Source organism: Zeus faber (genome assembly GCF_960531495.2).
Source record: "Zeus faber genome assembly, chromosome: 17".
NCBI lineage: Eukaryota > Metazoa > Chordata > Actinopteri > Zeiformes > Zeidae > Zeus > Zeus faber.
Genome location: NC_137204.1, coordinates 19,328,629 through 19,343,480, shown reverse-complemented (window position 1 = coordinate 19,343,480; position 14,852 = coordinate 19,328,629). Strand labels below are relative to the sequence as shown.

Below are 14,852 nucleotides of genomic sequence, written 5' to 3'. Positions count from 1 at the left end.
CCTCCCTTCACCCCCCCCCCCCCCCTTCCCCCCTCCAGCATCTCCTCATGATTTTCTGTCCAACTCTCAGCCCCTGTACGGATTCCCTCCAGCCTGCAGCCCGCTTTGCAGACGCTGGGCTCCTCAGCGAAAGAAGTCCATTCCACTTTACTCCAAACCATCCCATTTTGATTCATCGGACGGTCCCTCACCTCCCCGGGACCCTGACCTCGCTCCGTTTCGATCCGCTCCTCCCGTTCGCGTTTGGTGGAGCACGCGTCGGCGATTGATGTCGCAGACGTTCCGGCGAACACATCCGCGGTACCTGCGCTGACCCCGGGGCCATTGATCCAAATCACTCTTGGTTATTACCCTTCCCGGGCTTTTTTCAGGCGTTGAATGACCTTTCCTGACACCAAGGACACCGGAGTCCTGCGTCGCCGATGTCGAACGTACACTTGCTTCCCGTCCCCCGCCCCCGACCGCTTCCTCTAATTTGCTCCTATTGTAGAATGACCTTCCCGCTCCGGTAGCAGCAATTAGCTCTTATTCTGTCCGCGGATTACGACTCAATTAAACTCATTCTCGTCTTTTTTCTCTCGCTAATACGTCTCGAACGAAGACATAAATAAAAGCGCCGCCGCCCTCCATTGAATTCACCGTTGTACTTGCCAGGATTGCCCGAGGGCGTCTGTTTGTTTTTTCACGAGGAACAGCTCAGAGGGTTTCCACGCTTCTCCTCTGTTGACTTGACGGCTCCGGTGTTTTGACGATTTCTCAGTTTGACGTGCCGACTGGCGTGGATACGTTCACCAAATTCAGGCTCTCGCCCCAAAACAAGTCCCGGTCGGGCTGACAGGTCCAGGACTCAGCACATGGAACATCGCTCCCGCTCTGGGCCAAGGAGCTCCATCGCTCAAATGCTCCCGTGCCAAAAGTGAAGGAACACACCACTAGTTTTTAAAAGGTCGTATCAGTAATGTTTGCCACTTTTTTTGAAATCCTGCTCACTATTTTTTGTAATTTCATGAGTAAAGCCATTAGACTCATAAAAAGTTAATGTGAAAGGTATGCTTATTTTACACAGCCCACATACTAATATTGCACTCAGACTGTGGTGTAGGCCTAGCTTTGAAATGTATTCTATTATCCATATTATTATTGTTGTTGTTATTGGTATGATCGTATTATTTGTATCATTATTATTATTATTATTTTTACACCATACCAGCATATGGTGTAAATAAAATAATAATAATAATATATTTATATATAATAATAATAATAATAATAATAATAATATGATAAAATAATATAAATTTTTATACATATTTATGGCATTTAGGTCTGCTTTGATGGTTAAATTAACCCATGTATATTAATGCCTGTGGGCCCAACTGCTAAAGATATTTATTCTTCATAAATTTTCAATTACCACTGTGAACTTGCCAACTGCTGTGGCATTTGAAAGCAAAGTGTAATGATCATTGAGATACTTGCATTCATAACTGGTGGTATTTATAACTAAATCTGAGCCCATTTTTTCTAGATTATGCTCATTTGGCTTATTCACATTTAAAATCTAGAAACCTGCCGACGGGCATTCGTAGTTGTGTTGAAATGTAACTGATGGATACATGAAGGGCTTCTTAGCCAGCACTTGATTAATAAATGTGTGTTCGATTGGTTGTTTTACATTGGTGTCTGATGTCACTGTTCTCCTCCTTTAAAGTTCAAATCAAATTTGGTGACGCACGATAAATGACTGAGTTGTGAAGACGTCAAAGCAGGTCATTAAAGCAGGTCTAAACATCTGATGTTAACCTGCACTCCATCCGAGAACGAAGTTGTCAGATTGACGCAATCTCAGAATGTGATCAGGATTTGTATTTACAGTAACCAGCCATTAAAGCGGGTTAGGTTTCATTTTGTGAAATGAGAAAGACAGACATGTTGACATTTCTTTATTTTATATGTATATTGGTTTTTTTTGTGTCATTACGTGTGCCAACGCCAAAAGGCAATAATAATAATAATAATAATAATAATAAGCACTGTTGATTTCTTCTGACGAATTGATATCAGCAGGATAACGTTCTGAGGTGTTTGAGGGGAAAAATAAATTATGCTTTGATTCACAAATTACAATCATGTGACAGAGGAAAAAAAACGGAATAGCTTTGCGACAGAAGTTGATTAGTTATGATAATTCTGGGCATTTAAAGCAACATGAGTGCTGGGGGAGTTGTCATGCAGAGACTACCAACTAACCTGTCCCGGGGGCATTTCTGAGATCGAGTCGAGAGACGATTTCATCTTGATCAACTCTTTGTATCATTTAGTATTCAGCAGAGCCACCTGTCACCGGGTAGAGGTTAAGAGTGTTAAAGAGCACGAAGAAGGTGCAGACATAATGGGCAGAGAGTGCAGCGGAAAATACAGAACCAATAATGTAACCCGTATGCCAATGAAGCAGACAAAGAGAGCAAAGACAAAGAGAAACTTCAATTTGAAATCTAAACTTTGTTTCAGATTAAGAGCGCTAAGGTCGACAAAACCGGGTGCTCCTGGATGTTCCGCCATCCAGGCTCAAAAACAGAGGAGATCGTGCCGTCCCATTGGTGGCCCCTAATCTTTGGAATAGCTTACCTATACACATAAGAGCTGCCCGAACCGTGGAAACCTTCAAGTCTTTGTTAAAAACACTTTTATTCATTGGCATTCCCCTTGAGTAACCGGTCAACTTGGAAGGCTTTGTCTGCTGTGCTGATATTATTTTATTGATATATTATATATTATTTTATTAATTTGTTTCTATTTCTTTTATTTATTTTTATTCTTATCTCTTACTTTTTTAAATTATTAGTTTGTCTTCATTTTTACGTGTATGTTTTGTTTTCTTTTATTTTTATTTGCTATTTCTTTTTTTTTTTTTTAAGCTATCAGATATAACTGTTTTACTGCGTTCCTGAGGTGCTTCTGTATTATTCATGTATTTCACATTTTAAGCCTGTTCAGCACTTTGGTCAACTGTGGTTGTTTTAAAATGTGCTGTACAAATAATCTTTGATTAGATTAGAAAGAACTCAAAAACTGTGCAAATATCCATCCGTAAATGTGAAGGATGTGGTCAGCTGATTAAAAACATCAAGGTAGCGCACGCAAATCTTTCGCGTGAAGTACTTCTTAAATTATATTAATCAAACATTTATTTTAATATATCAAAACTCTAGGATGCTCTCGCTGTTTTTGAGAGGAGACTTTTGGACCCACTTCTTTGCCAATTAGGTGTCCAGATGGCCAGCCACCAATTACCCTGTCTGTCTGGTCTATCACTTTTAGGAAACGGTAGCTTGCCAAAAATTAATCATCAACTAACTAAAGTAAGCGGTGGGGGCGTGAATAAATAAATAGGTATTTGATTTCTCAATTATATGATAAATACAATATAACCGTGTTGTGTAACTATGATACTTCTGAAAAGTGATCAAAATTAGATATTAGCACCAAAAACTCAAGTGTTAAGGATTTATTTTTAATATGTGACCCACCGCAGACTTTAGGGTCATTTGGCGACTTTCGACTTTTTTTTCTTTTCCCATCATCTGAAAGTGGAGAATCAGAGCTTCCAAACAAGGTGTCACTTGTGCAAATCAAGCAAATATGTTTAAAGCTATGACTTGCTAATGACAAGGGTGGGGCAAACCGTGACTCTGAGAAAATCGCCTTGAAAGTTTCGCCCAGGCTCGGTTCATCCAGCCAGCTCCAAGAATGCAAAAGGCGGTTGGCGGACAAAATAAAGCCCAATGGCTACTTAACATACTGCTGAATGGGCCAATCACGAACAGCGTTGAACAGCGTCAACACAAAACTATTTTTGTTTTTAAAAAAGCTTTTATTTAACAGTGAGAATATACATGTTTTGTAAAAGTGGAATTATTTTGGAGTTTAAAAGTACGGACAACACGACAAAATGTAGAGTCTATCAATATTATGAGTCTCAGAAAATCGGAAATCTGAAAATCTGTCACCAACCCCAATGGACTTCATCACGTCATCAACTTCTTACGTTGTAACAACAACGGAGGTATCGTCGGTCTCCTCCGGTGCTTCTTGAAAATATTCTGTTTCATTGTCACATTCTGGTTGAAATCCGCTTTTTGAAATGTTCCCCAAGTCCGGAGTAATATCAGATTCAGCGTCGCTGTCGGAGAACTGACTGTCATCGTGGAAAATGAAGTCCAGTGGCCGCTGCTTGAACTGACTTGGATCTATCGCACTGGTCAGATTAAGGTTCGCGATATGATTTACATCTTCCTCCACCCGCTTCTCGTAATCCATAACACAGGGAAAGGAAAGTTACAGACAAGTTCTCGGCTTGTTTACGTCAGTGACGTCAGCAATTCTTACTTGATGATACACGTTGGTACACGGCCCCTCCACAACAACGTCTGTGTGTGTGCGTGTGTGTGTAAAAGTAGAACGATTTAAAGGCTGAACTCTATCAAAACGGTTCCACGTTGTGACTTCACATGGCATGGAATACGGAGGAATGATCTTCACCTGGACGCTCGCTTTAAAGGAAACGATCGATCGGCGTTGTTCAGCGTCTCGCTAAGTGAACTGCGATTCCCCATGTAATCTAATGGGAATATTCAACTCCACGGTTTAACATTTTTCGACTATTTATGAATAAAATTAGGTTTTGAAAATGCGTTGAGAGATATAAATAAAAAAAACACACCAAGGAAAATGAATCTCGAAAAATCTAATTTTCCTTCAAGAAAGGTTTATCCCCCCCAACTTATTTGGCGGCCCCTGGCAATTTTAGAAATGCACAAAATGGCGGCTTTTGCTGCGATGGTTCACATATGAAAACATGCTGTTTGGCAATATAAACAACTGACAACTCCATCCCACAAAGGTAATACACCACATAGAACTGCAGTGTTAAAGAGACCAGGCTTTAGCGTACCATGTGGTGTGGCATGTTTCATGTCTCTTGGAAGGTCACATCTGGGCAGGCCTATCTGAGTAAACTCCTGCGCATCATTCAACTCCATTCGCCGACCGCCATCGCTCTCCATCCACCCGGCGGAGGTGGCAGGAGTGAGGGGGGAAGGTCGGGGACGGAGAGCAGCTCTGCAGGTATTCCATTCTCCGTTTGACTTCCTTCACTCTCCTCCTTGTCTTTCAGCTCTCTGTAGAGAGACGAGCGAAACGCAAGGGTTGAATTTCGGATCAACAGGAAGAACGTTAGTCACGTCGGCCGTGCATAATTAAGCACTTAGCGCTTAATTCAAATTCATACCCTTCACTGCTGAGGGCAAGTTTTCGCTTCTCCCTCCTAGTTAGCCATTCTTCTATGCTCCTCTCGGAGGATCTTGTGTCTTTAGGGTCCTCCCGATGAAGTCTTTCATCTGGAGGAAAAAAAATAAAAGAATTAAAAAAAAGAGTCAGTCATACCTTGTCACGTGGGCTTTTAGAAACAGATACTCTGCAGGGGTTTAACTTGTACAAAAAATAGAACAATTTAACCATTTCTTTCCACAACGTAGATGAATCCAACCTCCCTCGGCGGGACGGTAGCTCAGGAGGTCGTCTTGTAATCTAAAGGTTGCTGGTTCGATCCCAGGCTCCTCCTGCTAGCATGCTGTAGTGTCCTTGAGCAAGACACTTAGCTCCTGATGGCTGCGTCCGTCGGTGTTTGAATAATTGTAAGTCGCTTTGGATAAAAGCGTCGGCTAAATGCAATGTAATGTAATGTAATAAAACATAAAATGCAACGCATTTCAGTTGGATCCGAGTGTTACAGAGAAATTAGGCCTGATTTTTTTTTTTTTTTGGGGGGGATTTTGATGCATTTACTTTTTTTTTTTTCCCTCATTAAACTAGAAAAACAAAGTAAAAAATAAACAGCGAGTGATGTGTCACGAGTGATGTGTCACGCATACTAAGAGGATTCAAGTAAGATGGTGAACAGCGCCCTCTCATGGTTTCCACTCACCTTCAACCTGCCTTTTTAGGTTTGCCATCTCATCTTCGGACATGTGGGAAAATCGACAGTTGGGTCCAAAGCCGCAATTTCCTAATTATATATTAAAAAAAAAAAAAGGATAAAATATTTTAGCACATACAGCTGCGTCAAATCAGCCTCTATTGATAGAATTCTAAACGCAACTCTTGTCTCACCTGTCTGGAGAAACTTCCGGCACGGTTTTTTTGCTTGCTCGTCATTAAGAATGGCCTCTGAGTCTTGTTACGGGTCAAGATGGTGGGATGGAAAAACACGGTAAGTTCACTGATCACGCTTGTATGTGCTGTGAAAAGTTAATGTCAACTCTTGAACTTTTAAATATAATAAGTGTCTCGGTTTGATGTGATACATGCAGTGGGATTTTTTTTTTTTTTTTCACAAGCAGATGAAAATTATTGTTATTTTGCGCAATTCTGTGATGACCATAATAAAATCTTCCATATCTCCCAGTCCTAAATAGATGATATGAATGATCATGAATGATACACCTTCTATTCACATTCCATATGTGTGACATCTCACTGGAACCAGCCACCGCTGCAACCTTGGGAAAATACTTTGAGTACCACGACAGTGTAACAGGGAGTCTCTGTGGCGTTTGAGTTACTGCAGCTAAATGACTCCATCAGTTATTCACACTGTAGCCGTCTCATAACAAGAACAATCACATCATAGGCAAGATACTACCGCTAACTATATACAGTAATTTATCTCATTAGGATACACCCCTTGAAATGCATCATCTTGCAAAGTTACCGAAAAAATGTTTACCAACTAGAGATGCACCCATTGCAATTTTCTGACGATTTTTTTTTAAGTCTGACCTGCAGATTTTCGATTTTCCCGATGCGCTATACATCGAGGACAAATACATAATGTGATCTGATCACACTCACGTGATAGGACAACTGCACATACAAGCTACACTGCAATTTTCAGTTACCACTATAGTGAGATTGCTGATTTTGACACTGTTTATTATTGTTCATTATTCACTATGGAACCATAATGGAAAGTGTCACTGAGTTCCAAAAAGATAGAATATGGACTCTCATCAAGTTTCAGTATAATTCAACCTAGTAGATCACAACATATAACAAACATGAAAATGTCCAGTTCAAACTTCAAATCAAAGTCTCTTTCACTTAAAGTGCAAATATACATTTATATTATATTTATACGGTACTTTGCAAATAAATTCCAATCATTACAAAAAAAATAAAAAATTAAAATAAATGGCAGACTCTTCTCACTTTGACTGGAAGTCTTCCTTCGCTCACCGTGCATTAAATCAACTGAATCAAATCCAACGGCTCATCAAGAACCAAGTCTCAAAAAAAAGTCAAACCTTTCATCATGATCAGATATCTACTATGACAGCAATAGAAACACAGTCTGCACAATGTTAGAATGTTGTCATTGTGACGATAAACAAATCATTTATCTAATCTTCTTTGTTTAACTTGAAGTACCTCCAAACAGCCCACATTATCTTTCTTTCGCTTTTTTTTTTTTTTTTTAAGCGTTACATTACGTTGGTCTTGTGTTTTTGTATAAGAGTATTTTTACGAGTAAAGTACATGAGAACAGTTCCAGCTGTAAATTTGACCCGCACAGAATCTGAAAATATATCTGACACTGATGGGCCGGCCAAAATCGATCAATTCCGGTCACTGGCCGATCGATCGGTGCGTCTCACGTTTAATATGTTAACATTACAGTCACATTTTAGTGCTTTATTATAACTCTCCCACTTTCCATTTTACCTCACAACGCAGCGTTTCACCTCGGTGGATAATCAAGCACCACTCAGTGCTGCTGCGTATCAGTGGATGTTGAGTGAGAGGAGAGGGAGGGCTTACAGAACCACGGGTCATAGCATGTAATCCAATTTGAGGGATGTATTTTAAATACCCAATAAAATGTACGGTACTGATTGTTTGATTGGTTGAGTTCCGTCATTAAATGACAATAATATATATAGACTTTTTTTCTGGCGTAGTTTCAGCTGGCATTTCGTACCTGCGTATTTTGACTCAGAATTGCGTAGCTGGTACACAGAATGGGTGCAGGTTGGCAGGTCTGCCGCTGACATTGATAAAGTGTTGGCTTGTCTTACATCACTGAGTCGGATCACAACTGCAATAAAACTCATTCAAGAAAATACTAAGGCAGACCTCAAAGGCTTACCTCTAAAATAATCGAACCACGCCTTCTTGGCTCTATGGTGCTGAACTCCATTCAGATGTTTTTTCCTGTTGTGCATGTTGTCCTGGAAGGATCGGTCACAGTAGTCACAGAAATAACGCTTCCCCATGGCTCAAATCCTGCATTAAAAAACAATGCTTTTTTTTTACTAAACAGAAACTAGTCATTTATATATATTTCAAGACTTTTAAAAAATGACATGCAGACATAATGTTTGAAAAAAAAAAAACGAAATCATTCATCTTGAATGACTGGACGAAATAATACAAATTCCTTCTCATGATTCCAAATAATCCCAATCCCCAACCATCCCATATGTTAAAATAATCCCAACCCCACGCCATCATTTAAAATGACCCCTCGCGTGTTATTGCCAATGATGGCTCGATAGTTAAGCTGTTCAGCGCCACTGCCATCGAACTAGAACTCGGAACCTTTTCAGGTCGCACAGTTTTCTCCCAATGTCTCGACGTTCTCGTTTAAAAAAAAAAAGGGGGGTCGAACGTACAACCGTCGCGTCTAATAGCTGCGTGTGAACGCGGGATGAAACACCGGCTACCACGCGTCGGAGGAGCGTGAATACAAACGTACACTCGACGTGGTCTTGCGCGGATAACGGCGCTCGTTCGCTTATTTTAAGTCCAGGAGGAGAAAGAAAAGTTGATGCGCGCCGCCCTCCTTGTTTTCGTTTCGCTGAACGTACTTTTTTCCTTCCGCTTCCGGTTTTCGTTCCGCTTCCGGCTCTTCTTCGCCAGAAACCGCGTTCTGAGCGCACTACCGCCGCCAGCCGGCGCGGATGCGTAACGGCGGGTTCGCGCCACTTGCACTTCATCCTTAATACAAGCCCCAAGCGCCCGCAAAGAATCATATAAAAGTGAATGGAAAAATATGAGCTGTGATTAAATGCGGTAATGATTCAATGCCGGTGTCAATACAATCTGATTAAATTTAAGAATGTGAGGATACTTCTGTGGATACACATGATGGTGCAAAATAGGTGGTAGGTAATATACATAATAGGGATGTCAGCAATATATATATATCTATATATATCTATATAGATAGATAGATAGATAGATAGATAGATAGATAGATAGATAGATAGATAGATAGATAGATAGATAGATAGATAGACAGACAGACAGACAGACAGACAGAGACAGACAGACAGACAGACAGACAGACAGACAGATAGATAGATAGATAGACAGACAGAGAGACAGACAGACAGACAGAGAGACAGATAGATAGATAGATAGATAGATAGGTATATGTATGTATAAATATATATACAAGCAAATAGCTTCTTATATTTCTATTTAACGCTACATAGAAACGTTGATTGTGATTGTGACCGTCGTTGTGATGTCTTTGTTATGTCACAAAGCGCCGCGGTGGATGGAACCGCTGTCTGTTTTGTTTTTGAGAAGCTATCAAGGAAATAAAGCGGTTTCGCCTCAAAAAAAAAAAAAAAAAAGGAATCACCTTTAATTGTCTAATTTTGCTCATTTCCTTCACATAAATGTAAATCTTTAGAACGAATTCGAATTCTGCAGACGGGAAGGCCATGGCGCTGATTAACGTTAAAAAAAAAAAAAAAAAAAAATCAGATCTTTCTGTGATGTTCTACCCCTGGCTGTTGTGTTGGTGCGTTGCTGTGTGTTTCACTTCTGATCATAATAAAAACAACAGCAGCGACATAAAATTTTAAATTAACAATTCAAGGTAAATAAGCAAAAGCGGAAGCCGTCATAGACCCGGAAGTGCGCTGGCTTTTCGTCGCGCTGCCGCTGCACAGCCACAGCCACAGCTCACTGTTCCGCCACAGCTCACTGTGCCAACATGGCGTTTGCCCGGTCCGTCTACAACATGCTCTTTAGGAGGACGTCGACGTTCGCCATAACCATCGTTGTGGGAGCCGTGTTCTTCGAGCGAGTGTTCGACCAAGGGGGCGATGCCATTTTTGAGCAGCTCAACCGGGGGGTGAGTTCGTCCGTTCTCATTTTGACCTTCTAGAGGGCGAACGAGGACTAGCTTAGCTTGCAGCTAGCTCACAGGATCTCACTGCATATAGGTGTAGGTAGGTTTGGATGGATAGATCGACATATTTGGAAAATGGCTAAATGAAATATAAGCAATGATCCCAATAGTTAACAAAAAGAAAAAAAGGCAATCTTCAGTAAACCTTGAAAAAATGGCGATATGCACTAAACCTAAATAATACTCTCCGTATTAACAACTCACTGTTAAGTGTGTGTGTGTGTGTTTACTGTGTGTGTGTGTGTGTGTGTGTGTGTGTGTGTGTGTGTGTACCAAGGTGGAAAATAAGGTTACAACAAAAATCTAATGTATATACAAGATTGCAAAAGACTCCTTTATCTAATCAAAAGAACCCCCTGTCAGGCTCAGGTCATCACCCAGGCCCCTACGGCGTAGAATCATCCATAGAGATGGTGTGACATGATGATTTTTGCTTTGTTACAGAAACTCTGGAAACACATCAAACATAATTACGAGGGTAAGGATGAGTCATAAGGATGGGGCCCGACGCTGCAGTTGCCTGGGGAACAAGCCTCACATGTCCATGGTCCAATCTTTCCTGAAGACGATTCCCCGAATCCCCATCAACGTGGACAATGTTCTGATAACCATGGCGGAAGTTCAAAGGACTGGCCAGGGTATTATACCGAAGTGGAATGCTTGTTCCTGGCAGCTTCTCATCTCTGTGGTTCCCTCTAATCCCTCATAACTTGTAAATATATTGTCAAATTAAACAAAGGCCTGTCCATGTAATCTGACATCACGATGGTTTTATTTATTGTTGCGCAACCACAACATTGGTTCAACATGTCTTTTGTACCAGCGTCTGATCTGAGGTCCGTTGAAAGTACCTTGATGAAGTGTCTTTTTAAGTTTAAAGAGAATTCTGATTAAGTATCTTATTGTAAGTCGCTTTGGGGGGAAAAAAAGCTTCTGTTAAAGGACTATAAATAAGCGGTTGGTGCTGGATGGGTGAAGCGACACCTTGTGGTGTGTGGGAGTTAGAACAGCCACACACTGTACACAGGGCCCAGTTTAGTCGTGTTAGGTATGTATTTGTTTTCCGGGTTCTGTGAAACGCAGCAAAAGTTACACCGTGTACTTGCGTCTGAACCAAATTAACGGTCACTGCGTGTTGCTTTTCTGGCTTTTAAATATCCCTGAAGAACGGTGTTCTAAGAATTTCGATTGTTCCTGGATGACAGTGCAAACACAAAAGTTTGGTTCCTCCGAAGGTTCTTAGAACTTTCTATGGTGCTGGACCCCTAATAACCTCTAACTCTACTAGTTTCTAGAAAATGTTTATCTGATTAGTTGGTTTGATACTGTGACAAATGTACTTATTTGCTTTGGACGAAAGTTAATAAAACCGACAAGAGGACTATGTCTATTCTTAGGCTAATACTTGACTAACCTTCTGTTAATATCTCTAGTTTCCTCATATCTATTATTTCACTGAGTATCAACTTCCAGGTGATGCTAGTTTCATGGGGCAGCACCGAAATTTTATTTGAGAGTATTAAATTTGCAGTCATAATAAAGGGTGTGGAATATTTGATTAACATTTCACTAATTTTAGCTCAATTCTTCATTCATTAATGAAGCTTTCTGACCAGTGACCACGCCACTTCCTCCTGCGTGGAACGCCTCAGCCCGTTCCGAGCGACTAGAGATGGTGACAGTCGTCGTTCGGTCTCATAGATCCATAGTTATGGACTTAACTTGCGATCTATTTTAACCTCTCTCTGACCGTCACCACGGTCTTCACCTTGGAGGAGTCATACCAACATTGTCGCGAAGAACGGAAGATTCCACCACTTCACCAACCCGCTCGGGCAGCCGACATAAGAACCGTGGGGCCAATTGCTGTAGGCATCACATTTACCCTATAGAATTGAGCAAAGTTGCATGGAGTACTCCACGATGCAGCCGCATATATATCTGCAAGAGCTACCCCCTTTAAAGCTGCCCATGAAGTGGCCACACTGCATGTGGAGTGAGCCAGCAGACCTCCAGGGACTGGGAGACCCTGGCTTGAGTAGGCCTGAGAAATCGACTCCACCAGCCAGTGGGATGGACGCTGCTAAGACAACCGGAGGCCCAACTCTTTAGCGCCATAACATACAAACAGCTGAGGGTGTGCCTGCCTCAGCAGCCGTGTACAATTCAACATCAGCTTTCAGTGCCCTTACTGGACACAATGTATGAAGAGCCACTCCCCCTTGGTAAGCTGGATCAGGGCAGAAGGCCTCTTTCAGTTGCCTGATTCACTGTCTGAGAGCTTCCCACCTGAGGGAGGAAGAATGGGTTTGGCCACAGGGACATTCCCACTTACTACCTCAAGCACTCCTCATTCGCTGACAGTGTGTGTAGCTCACTCACCCTCCTGGCAGAACATACGGCTAAAAGGAATGCAGTCTTATGCAACAGGAGATTCAGATCAGACTGCTCCAGTGCTTCATATGGGGTTGTAGCCAAGGATCTCATTACCAGAGGGAGGTCCCAAAATGGAGCCCTCAGACGCCTGCTTGGGCGCAACGGGTTAACACCCTTCAGAAACTGTCTCATGGAAGACAGTGATAGCAGCTGTGTAAATCCTCAGGGTGCTAGCTGCCCTCCCTAAATCCAGCAGGGACCGGAGTAAGTGGAGCACCGTGGCCACTTGGTAGTTGACAGTATCCAACCCCCTATTGTGGCACCATGACGACAACAATTTCCATCTGTTTGTAATTGGCGCGTGTGGAGGGTGCTCTGGCATTGATTATAGTCTCCAGGAGAGCCTTATTACGTTCTTGAGAGAGGGACTGAGAAAGGGACAGGCCCACAACTGCATGACAGCTGGCTTGGGATGCCAGATCCGATTATGTTCAGCGCATGGGGAATCATTGGCAGTGGGGGAAAAGTGTATAGTAACCCCTTCGGCCACTCTTGAGACAAAGCATCCAGGCCCCCCCGGGCCGCTTGGATGTCTCATAGAAAACCATACCTGGCAATGGGTTGTCTCCCTGGATGCGGAGAGCTATGCCAAAGCGGGCCTACAAGCTTACCACCACTTCTGGGTGCAGTCTCCACTCCCCTGGGACCAGGAGGGAGGGTCTACTGCCTGGTTCAGAACCCCCGGTACATAATCTGCCTTGAGTGAGGCCACACGTGGGAAGGCCCAAAACAGACAGTCCTGTGCCACCTTGAGGCCAGTCCCCCCTTTATGATTGACATGGTATACGGTGGAAGAGTTGTTTGTCCTCACAAGGACATGCCTGCCGTGTATGACAGGTAGAAGAGCCCTGAGGGCCAGATACACTGCTCGCAGCTCCGGCACATTGATGTGTTCGGCGTCCCATGGAGGTTCCCAGACACTTCTCACCATTCTGCCCTCCCCTGACTGCTCCCTAGCCTGCCCAGGCATCTGTGGACACTTATGTCCTTCTTGAAGGCAGATTGCCTAAGAGGATCCTTGTGTAAGCATCTTGCAGTCCCGCCATGGGCGCAGAGCTCGCTGACTTGACTGCGTTATTTGGAGCTTCACCCGCCTGTCCTTCTGTGGATGGAGTCTCCTTTAAGAGGCCCCTCACTGTGGGTCGGGGCTGGAAGCCCTGCTGCTACTGACGCAGCCTTGCGTAGCATTGCCAAAGCCTTGGGCCTCCAAGTCCTGGTGCCTGCCATATGTCCAATACTCCTGATGACCCCAAGCAGCCGGGTATGGGTGCTGCTGGCCCGGTGGTCTCTGCCTTGCCGTCACAGGGCGACTGAACATGCGTTGCACGCATTCCCGAGTACGCAGAGACTGCTCAGCTCTGTTCAGCACACTTACACAGAGAGTCGTGAAAGGTTCTCCTTGGTACCACGGGCATGTTGGTAAGGTCCCTCTTGATATTCTCCGGGAGGGCACCAGCCAAATCTGCCTGCGAATCATCATGGCTGATGATATGGCTGAACCGACGTCACGGGTAAGTGGGAGTGTTTAGACAGGGCAGCATCTATTAAGCTCCTGGTGTCCTGGTCACTTAGCTGTCCTTCTCAGAGCTGCTGACAGGATAGCAAGTGCATTCCCTGCACCAGTGGCTTCATCGTAGCTCCTGCAAGCAAAGCAGTCTGTCTATGCAGTGGCAGAGAGAGATTTGTCGAATCAGTTATTGAACCCTCACTGGATTGAAACGGTCTGAATGTTGAGGGGAAAAAAATATATACAAAATTGTAAGTAAAATAAATGTCATGTTTATCCATAAATTAAAAGCTTAGTATGGTACAGTGAGTAGCAACAGTAGCTGGCAATCACATACTTCATATACAGTGTAAGTCATACAACATGCACACACTTGGTTATTTGTGGACTATTGTTTACAGCATGATGAGGGAAGTCTAAAGAAATCCCAAACTTGTCAAGAATTTATTTGGAGTTGAGTTGGGTTTTACTTTATTCTATTTATATGTTTGTATAGTCATCTGTTAAAAAATACAGTTTCACTGTATTTTATCCAGACTGACAGAAATGGCAGAAATGTAGTACAATTTTCATGAGCATGTTTTAATAAATGTATAATCCCATGAAAATAAGAATGTTGTGTTCCTATTACCTTAGAATGGGGCA

At 42.6% G+C, this 14,852-nt stretch overlaps 2 protein-coding genes across 3 annotated transcripts; one reads left to right on the top strand and one right to left on the bottom strand.

Annotated features, from left to right (window-relative positions):
* Positions 1–2,364: 2,364 nt before the first annotated feature.
* On the bottom strand, positions 2,365–8,927 carry zmat5 (zinc finger, matrin-type 5). Of its 2 annotated transcripts, XR_013844622.1 has the most exons (7): positions 8,816–8,927; positions 8,207–8,343; positions 6,172–6,234; positions 5,987–6,067; positions 5,291–5,399; positions 4,955–5,180; positions 2,365–4,305 (listed from the first exon to the last, which is right to left on the bottom strand). XR_013844622.1 is itself a non-coding variant. In XM_080018206.1 (6 exons), exons 2-6 carry the CDS (start codon positions 8,331–8,333, stop codon positions 5,033–5,035), a joined length of 528 nt encoding a protein of 175 aa, XP_079874332.1. In that variant the 5' UTR covers positions 8,334–8,343; positions 8,816–8,927; the 3' UTR covers positions 2,365–5,032. The 2 variants fall into 2 exon arrangements, 1 of the variants encoding a protein (XP_079874332.1); XM_080018206.1 differs by having other exon boundaries at positions 2,365–5,180.
* Positions 8,928–9,999: 1,072 nt separating this feature from the next.
* uqcr10 (ubiquinol-cytochrome c reductase, complex III subunit X) lies at positions 10,000–11,022 on the top strand. The gene is made up of 2 exons (XM_080018039.1): positions 10,000–10,207; positions 10,709–11,022. The coding sequence occupies exons 1-2, from the start codon at positions 10,067–10,069 to the stop codon at positions 10,757–10,759; spliced, it is 192 nt and encodes a 63-aa protein (XP_079874165.1). The 5' UTR covers positions 10,000–10,066; the 3' UTR covers positions 10,760–11,022.
* Positions 11,023–14,852: the final 3,830 nt, after the last annotated feature.

Bases quoted from the DNA above. Each gene is read 5' to 3' on its own strand.
- zmat5 (XM_080018206.1), bottom strand. From the start codon at position 8,333: ATGGGGAAGCGTTATTTCTGTGACTACTGTGACCGATCCTTCCAGGAC. The intron at 6,068-6,171 runs GTGAGACAAGAG...ATATATAATTAG, and splicing joins CCGGAAGTTTCTCCAGACAG to GAAATTGCGGCTTTGGACCC. The intron at 5,400-5,986 runs GTGAGTGGAAAC...TTTTTCCTCCAG, and splicing joins CCTAAAAAGGCAGGTTGAAG to ATGAAAGACTTCATCGGGAG.
- uqcr10 (XM_080018039.1), top strand. From the start codon at position 10,067: ATGGCGTTTGCCCGGTCCGTCTACAACATGCTCTTTAGGAGGACGTCG. The intron at 10,208-10,708 runs GTGAGTTCGTCC...GCTTTGTTACAG, and splicing joins TTGAGCAGCTCAACCGGGGG to AAACTCTGGAAACACATCAA.